This window comes from Phoca vitulina, unplaced genomic scaffold (genome assembly GCF_004348235.1).
Source record: "Phoca vitulina isolate PV1807 unplaced genomic scaffold, GSC_HSeal_1.0 scaffold32, whole genome shotgun sequence".
Classification (NCBI taxonomy): domain Eukaryota; kingdom Metazoa; phylum Chordata; class Mammalia; order Carnivora; family Phocidae; genus Phoca; species Phoca vitulina.
Window position 1 is genome coordinate 19,603,511 of NW_022589735.1, and position 7,942 is coordinate 19,611,452.

The 7,942-nt window shown below is 38.6% G+C and overlaps 1 protein-coding gene across 1 annotated transcript; it reads right to left on the minus strand.

Moving 5' to 3' along the window:
* Nucleotides 1–6,735: 6,735 nt before the first annotated feature.
* On the minus strand, nt 6,736–7,219 carry LOC116645289 (peptidyl-prolyl cis-trans isomerase NIMA-interacting 4-like). Its single transcript, XM_032425391.1, has 2 exons — nt 7,165–7,219; nt 6,736–7,127 (listed from the first exon to the last, which is right to left on the minus strand). Exons 1-2 carry the CDS (start codon nt 7,205–7,207, stop codon nt 6,775–6,777), a joined length of 396 nt encoding a protein of 131 aa, XP_032281282.1. The 5' UTR covers nt 7,208–7,219; the 3' UTR covers nt 6,736–6,774.
* Nucleotides 7,220–7,942: the final 723 nt, after the last annotated feature.

Here is a 7,942-nt window from a genome sequence, read left to right on the forward strand (position 1 = left end):
AGACAATCTGTATCTTCTATGCAAATCTATCTCTACAGTGATCTTACATGGCTGAGATCCACATGGCTGATGCATGGAAGATGTAAGCAGTGATTATCGTACAAATTTTGCCCCCAAAAAGTAAATTATATCTAACTCACTAAAATTTTATCAAGAGATTTGTAAGAGATCTTTTAATTTGGTTATAGAAAATCCTGAAAATGGAGGAGCTTGGCCGGCTCAGTCAGTAAAGCATGAGACTCTTATTCTTGGTTGGGTCATGAGTTCAAGACCCCCGTTGGGCCTGGAGCTAACTTGAAAAAAAAATTCTTAAAATGCTTTAGTAATTATGAAAATATATTAAGAGAACAATGATAATTTCAAGGGAAAACCAAAACCCTAACAAAATTACATTTTAGGGTACAAAATGTATATGGGATAGAAAACTCTTCTTGACCATCATGATATTGAGCCCAATATTGTCTAATAATGAATATACTGGATACAGTATAAATAGGCTTGCTTTGACACCACAAATTGTATTTGGCATCCTAATCATTTATCACCTCTTTGTATATCTTCAGAAATAATGGCTAATTGAACAATATATTCACACGGAATATTGCAGAAGATTTTAATGAGGCAGAAAATGTCAACATTTCAATGGGCGATAGGTTTCTGTTCAGAGCAGCTGAAGTTATGAATTGCCAATTAGGAAAACTTTGGTAATCTGGGTAATCTTTGTTGCCTGTCCAGGATTTATCTGAGTTTGGCAGCCATAAATTTGGAAATAAAATGATGACCTGGGGAATTCCCTTATGGTGGGCAATGTATTTGTATAAAACTTTCCAATTTCATGTCTTGCAGATTGAACTGCATAAAACAGCATTTAAAAGGTGAATATTGGGCGCCTGGGTGGCTCAGTTGGTTAAGCCACTGCCTTCGGCTCAGGTCATGATCCTGGAGTCCTGGGATCGAGTCCCGCGTCGGGCTCCCTGCTCAGCAGGGAGTCTGCTTCTCCCTCTGACCCTCCCCCTTCTCATGCTCTATCTCATTCTCTCTCTCAAATAAATAAATAAAATCTTTAAAAAAAAATTAAAAAAAAAAAATAAAAGGTGAATATTTTTTTTAAAGATTTTTTATTTATACATTTGACAGAGAGAGTCACAGCGAGAGAGGGAACACAAGCAGGGGGAGTGGGAGAGGAAGAAGCAGGCTTCCCACTGAGCAGGGAGCCCGATGTGGGGCTCGATCCTAGGACCCTGGGACCATGACCTGAGCCGAAGGCAGATGCTTAATGACTGAGCCACCCAGGCGCCCCTAAAAGGTGAATCTTTATAATTTTAATTAGTAACACCTATCATCTTGTTTTATTAACTTTTTTTTTCTGCTGGCATAATATAAAGTGAAGAGGAGAGAAGAAGAGAATTAAAATGAACACTTACCAGTTGATTTGATCAGTGTAGACAGCTTAAGTAGTTCATCTGGGTATCAAAACAGATTGTTTCCCCCCAAAGAATTGTATGATTCATATGACAAGTAGACTGTGTAATTGTGAAAGAACTCATTACATTTGTGTTGTTTGAACCTGATTTTGCCAATTATCTACTTAACAACTGATTTTGCAGAAGCTACATGGGGAAAAAGTGCTCGCTGAAGAGCTCACATGCATAAGAAAAAACGTGTAAAGATTTCTCTACACGAAGAAATAATTTTGATAAAACACTTTCCTCAGTGGAGGATGAGGGCATCTGGAATCTTTCTTGTACATTTTTGCTTCTCTGATGGATCTTTACAGGAACAACGCTCAACACTGCTGTTGGAACCATGCATCTTCTGTTCTTTTGGATTTGGAAGGTATCTTCTTTGATTTCTATACAAAAGCCTGGTTTTAGTTTACCAGAAGGTACAGATAGAAGAAAGATTATTTGGTGGCAAAGTACATTATTCATAATATTTAGAAGACAATTTATTCTGATGAGCTGAATTACCCTAATTAAAATCCGCCAATTCTGACATTAAAATTGTGTTCTCCACATGGAAATTATTTCTCTCCTTGGACCTGGATCCACATGTTGTAAAAGAATATTTGAAAAAGATAATAATTACCTTCCCATACTTTGTCACCGTGTCCATTTTTCCCACCGAGGGGATGGCCACAGTCACCCGAGAACAAAAAAGTGCTCTTATTTAGTACTGATGTCTGTATTTTTCCTTTTTGTATTTTCCCCCCTTATATACATGGTGCCTTATGTTTTTTATGCTTCGATGCCATCCTGCTGCGAGAAAGAATAGTAATCACATCTAATTAGAAAAGATTAAAATCCTATGACTCAACAGAAATAATGAAAGTTTATTATATTTTATACAAGGCATAAATCCCAAACCTACATTTTACCCTTGAAATTGGCTTCCACCCCAATCAACTGTGTAGTAACAGCATTGTGAATGTTCATCATGGTGCTTGATCGCTCCGTTGTCCCAGGCTCCACAGAGTCAGCTTTGTCCCGAAGGACTCCTCTTCCCTTCGGCAGAAAAAAGAGAAGCCCGTTAGATTTTATTTTATTTTTTTAACTTTTATAATGTTTTGATTTTATTTCCTTTAGCATGTTAAGTCACAGTAACAAAGGAGAATGGAATAATATCTGTGATTCAAAAAGAGCCAGCTTACAAAACTCCCTATGTTCCTTTTCACCAGTTCCAGAACCAAAACGTTGTCTCCGGTTTTGTTCCGATTTTCCTAGGTGAAGAGAAACAAAATGCAATGTAGAGATGATGGTTTCCTTTTCAACAATGAGGATTTTTTTTTTCTTCATCCTGGACTCAGCGTGCATGTTCTTTTTAGTTATAGTCCAGTTCACAAAATCCCTCCTGCACACACACAAGCATTGGCGTCTAACATACGTGGTGTTATAGTGGAACAGAGGGACCCGTTATACACAAATAGATTCGTGCCATAAACACATATGGGCATAAGGGATTGTCTAGTTGGAAAGAGAAAAAGAAGCCAACATAAAAACTTCAAAAGGATTGAATTGCAATTCCAGGAGGCAGGAAGCTCTCATTTATCTATCTACCTCTCTGACATAAGATCATAGCTTTCTGAAAGATAATGTACAAAAATGTTTTTTAAAGTCCGATGATAAGATAATTCTGATAACACTTTGGCATAGTGTGAACATTGCCCTATTACTCTGAGTCAGCTTCCCCCTTGGGGGGATGAGCTGCTTTTACTCCACAGGTGGGTGTATGTGAACTGCGGCCATATTACGTGTAACTAAGCCTGTGGTCGTGGTAACTATAAGAAGGGATGACATTAGACACTATGATGTGTATTTATGCGGTGGGGCAGTTTTCTTGTGATCTCAGTGTGCAATGAAGGAAAAAAAAGTGATCAGAACTTCTGTTAACAACTTGGCTGGTAAAAATAAGATTGGAGTCATGGAGAAGAAAAGGACAAAGTTACCTTTAGGGAAAGAACATCAGTGAGTATTACTCCATTCTGAATGAGGAGAAGAAAAATATAATGCCTTCCGGAAATTGAGGGTGGCTGATTTTAAAAAGAGCAATTGTTTTGTTGTAATATTTGTATGCTTATCTCTCCTTTGATTGCTTCTTTTGCATGGAGGAATATCACTGGAAATAAATGCATATCATAAACCAGGAGTGGTGTTTCAAAATGGATTCTGTGAAGGTTAGGGATAATAGGTTCTTGATAGGAATAATATATTATTGTTCTCTGCTGGAAAGAAAATGAATAAATATTTATTCTCCAATACTAGCTCCTATAAAAGCAGGGTCAAGTTCAAGTTGTTCCTATAGCATGGAGCTGTCTGCCTGGACCTGTCTTGGTGTTCTTCTTTTCAAGTAAACTTCACGGTCAGCTGTGATCATCCTCCCTTTGGAAAGATGCCTGATGCCCTTGAACCTCTCTTTGCTTTATCAGACTCATTTGGCCAAACTACAGTCCAGGAAAACCCAACTCCCACCATGTCCCTGCACCTGTGAGGAGGAATATGGCTAGAAAAAACACCAAACAAAACACAAAAACACAACTCTGTCGCCTTTCTCACTGGGTGTAAACCTCCCATGCCCCTGCCTGGACCCAGCACTTTGCCCACTTTCCTTCCCCATCTTGCACTTCTCGATCCTCAAACCTCCAAGCTCTACTCCCTTTCCAGATGTCCTTGCTTCGTACTTTCCTGAGAAAAGTTGAAAGGATCGGAAGAGATAACTCCACAGCCTCCCAGCACCACATGCTGCCTTCTTACTTTCCAGAACGTGAACCATCTGAGTTGCTTTGTAAAGCATGGACCCTTAAATTTGGGCCCCAAATCTGTCCTGTCTCACATACTCTAGAACATTGCAACAACAATTCTCTCTCCCGCATCATACATCTCCCCCTCTCTGTGGGATTATCCCTTTAAGAATACACTAATCCTGTAATTTTTCCAATATTAAAAAAATTCTTCATTCCTTTTTTCCCCACCAGATAACACCCCATTTCTTTGCTCCCCTTTATAGCAAAATCCCTTAAACAGGCTGTGTATACATGTGGTCTCTCATCCTGTTCCTCCCTTCTTTCTTCAGTCCATCTGGTCCAACTCTTTCCCACCATTCCATAAAATCTGCGTTCATAAGGACCACCAGGGACCAGCCCACAGAAGAGCCCAATAATTCATTCTCAGTCCACTTGGATTTGGCCTATTGGTGGCATGTGATATAATCGATCATTCTTCTTTGACATGCTTTCTTTACGTGGCTTCCACAGTAACACACAGTGTCGGTTTTGCTCCTATAACACTCTTCTTTGCTTGTTGCACCATGTATTCCTTTGCTATTGAAGAATAACTAATGCTAGCCTAGAAAACTAAAGAAACAGCAAACAAAGATAACTTTCTCTGCAAGCTTATGACAAGTTATAATCACCAGCCAGGAGTAAAGGCCCCTAAACCTTTCTTGCTAGCATTAGGTCCAGACCCTTCTAATGAACTATGCATTTTCCTATTACATGTCTCAATGTCCAGCAAACCTCTCAAACTCTGGATGTCCATAACTGAACTAATCCTTCTCCAGATACCTTTTTTACCTGCAGGCTTTTATATCTCAGTTGATGACAGCTCTGTCTTTTTAGTTGCTCATGTTAAAACCCTTGGAGTCACTGTTCTATCTTGGGTTTTTCTTATAACTCATATCCAGTCACCACCACACTGTTACCATCTACATTTAAACAACCGGCATTTCTCACCTGGGTTACTCCGATAGTCCAGGGCCTGGCTCTCCTGAGTTTACACCCCCCTGCCCATGCCCCCAGTAGTCTATTTTGAACATAGTAACCAGAGGGAATTACAAGAAAGGTTATGCTGCCACACCTCTACTCACAAACCTAAAGTGGTATCCCATTTTATTGAGAGTAAAGCCAGTCCTTTCAATCATTTGTAAGCCTTATATGGTTTGGCCTCTGGACCCATGATCTTTCTGATCTTCTCTCTGGTAGTCTTATCTGTTCTCGCTCTGCTTTTTATGACGCTTTTTAAGAATCCCCAAACACAGAATGACATCTGCACTGGTTGTTCGTCTGTCTGGAATGCTCTTCTTTCCAGATAGCTTTCCAGGTAGCTAAACCCCTCAACTTTATCAAACCATTGGCTCAAAAGTTGCATTTTCAATGACATCTACCCTGAGCACCTTATTTTAAAGTATAGGTTGATCCTTGTTCTGACACTCCCAATCTCTTCCTCCCATGCTTTTTCCATTACTCTGATCAAAATCTATCATTCACTCATTTTGTTACTTGTGTATAGTCTGTCCTACCTCCCTCCCCCAGAATAAAGTTCCTCGAGAAAACAGATGTTTGTTTTATTCACCTAAATAGGAGGGTCTCACACCTAAGTGTCAGCTGAATGACCTGGAGGGCTTATTAAATCACACTTTGCTGGACCCCACTACTAGAGTTTCTGATTCAAAAGTATATTGTAGGATCCAAGAATTTGCATTTCTACTAAGTTCCCAAATGGCACCAATGCTGTTGGTCCAGGGACCATACTTCAAGAACCAGTTACCTAAAGGATTCCTGGTACATGGTAACCGTCTAATAAATAGCTGTTAGAAGAATGGATGAAATTGTATCTCCTTTTATATTTTGGAATACGGTTGTGATTGGATACTTCTAATATGCTAATTTGCTATTTGTTTTCCTTCTTTTGTAAATTTCTTATTCATGTACATCATCGCTTTGTTATTAGGATGTTTACTACTATTTATGTACTAAGAATATTAGCTCTTGTCTGTCACATGTTGGAAGATACATGTCTTGTTTGGGCTTATACCACTTAATATTGTCTATGCTTCTTTTATAATGGCAAATTTAAATTTATGCCATCAAAATTATTAATAACCATGTGTAAATTTTGACTACATGTTGATTTAGAAAGCCTTTCCCTATCCTAAAATTAGATACATATTCATTGATTTTTAAAAAATTTTCTTTACACCTGCTCATTTTCTGTTTAACTCTTTAATCCATGTGATATTTCACACAAGGCATTTGAAAAGGCCTATTAACCTAGCTTTCGGTATATAATCTGATAACTTGCAGGTTTTCTTTATTGTATTTTTATGGTAGCTTTTAGTATCTAATAAGGCAATTTCTTCCTTATTTATTTTTCTAAAGAGTTTAATAATTCATTTTATTTTTTGCAGAATAAGCTCCATCAAATTACAGTACTGTTGAAAGTTTTACTGGAATTGCATTTATTTTTATTTTTATTTTTTTTTTCAGTCTTTCATACAACTTTATTTTCTCCCTTCAACCATAATAATATGATATCCAAATTTTGTCTTAACCGGAGGGTCTGTAAACACAGGCTTATCCAGCCCACTCACAGGCAAGGCAAATGCTGCTTCCTGAAATGGTCCCACCATGGAACCTCTGGTCATCCAACCCAAGTTGCCCCCTTGCCTGGCTTTATCTTCACTATACTGTGTGGCCACTTCATTGAATCTCATTCCAGACTTCAACTTTTCCATGGCTTCCATGATTTTCCCATGTTTTTCACACAGAATGTGTCTGACCTTTACTGCATTGCCACCACCTTTGGGACCCTGAGCCTTCTTGTCAGAACTGTCACTCCCAGAGGATGCTCCCCCCGACCCCATTCTCTCTGGTTGCTCTGGCCGCTCTACCTTTCCCCCCTTTCCCGGAGCCACTTTTTCCCTTGGGCGGCATCTTCCGAACCTGCGGCAGCTGGAATTGCATTTAAAGTTATAGATTAACATTTGGAGAATTTACATTTCTATAATATATAGAAATTAGTTTTGCTATTCAGTATCATAGAATAGTGCTGAATTAAGTCACTTTTTTTGCATTAGTCAGTATGTTTTTGTAGTTTTCTTTGTATTTGCTGGACTTTATGATTTTTACTTTATCTTAGACCTATGTACAGATTTTTTTTTTTTTTAAAGATTTTATTTATTTATTTGACAGAGAAAGACACAGCGAGAGAGGGAACACAAGCAGGGGGAGTGGGGGAAGGAGAAGCAGGCTTCCCGTGGAGCAGGGAGCCCGATGCGGGGCTCGATCCCAGGACCCTGGGATCATGACCTGAGCCAAAGGCAGACGCTTAATGACTGAGCCACCCAGGCGCCCCTACAGATTTTTATTAGTGATAGTTTTCATTGTATGTCCTGATTATCATAGGCACCTCGGGAAGTGGTTGATTTGAACATATGTAATTTCAACAGGGTGGCTTATTGAACTCTCCTATTGATTTAATTATTTTCATTTGTCATTTCTGTGTCCACAAAGAGCCTCATGAATATCTATAAATAATGATGATATTTTATCCTTCTTTCTGATTTTTTTGGTTTTGTTTTCATATTTTCTTGTTCTAGTGCATTAACTGGAAATTCCAACATTTGTTAACATAATACTGTGTTATGGCCATCTTTTTGAAGTTAATTA

What these genes read in the sequence shown, in the direction of transcription:
- LOC116645289 (XM_032425391.1), bottom strand. Translation starts at nt 7,207, where the DNA reads ATGCCGCCCAAGGGAAAAAGTGGCTCCGGGAAAGGGGGGAAAG. An exon ending in CTCCGGGAAAGGGGGGAAAG is followed by an intron (nt 7,128 to 7,164) that starts GTAGAGCGGCCA and finishes GAATGGGGTCGG; the next exon opens with GGGGAGCATCCTCTGGGAGT.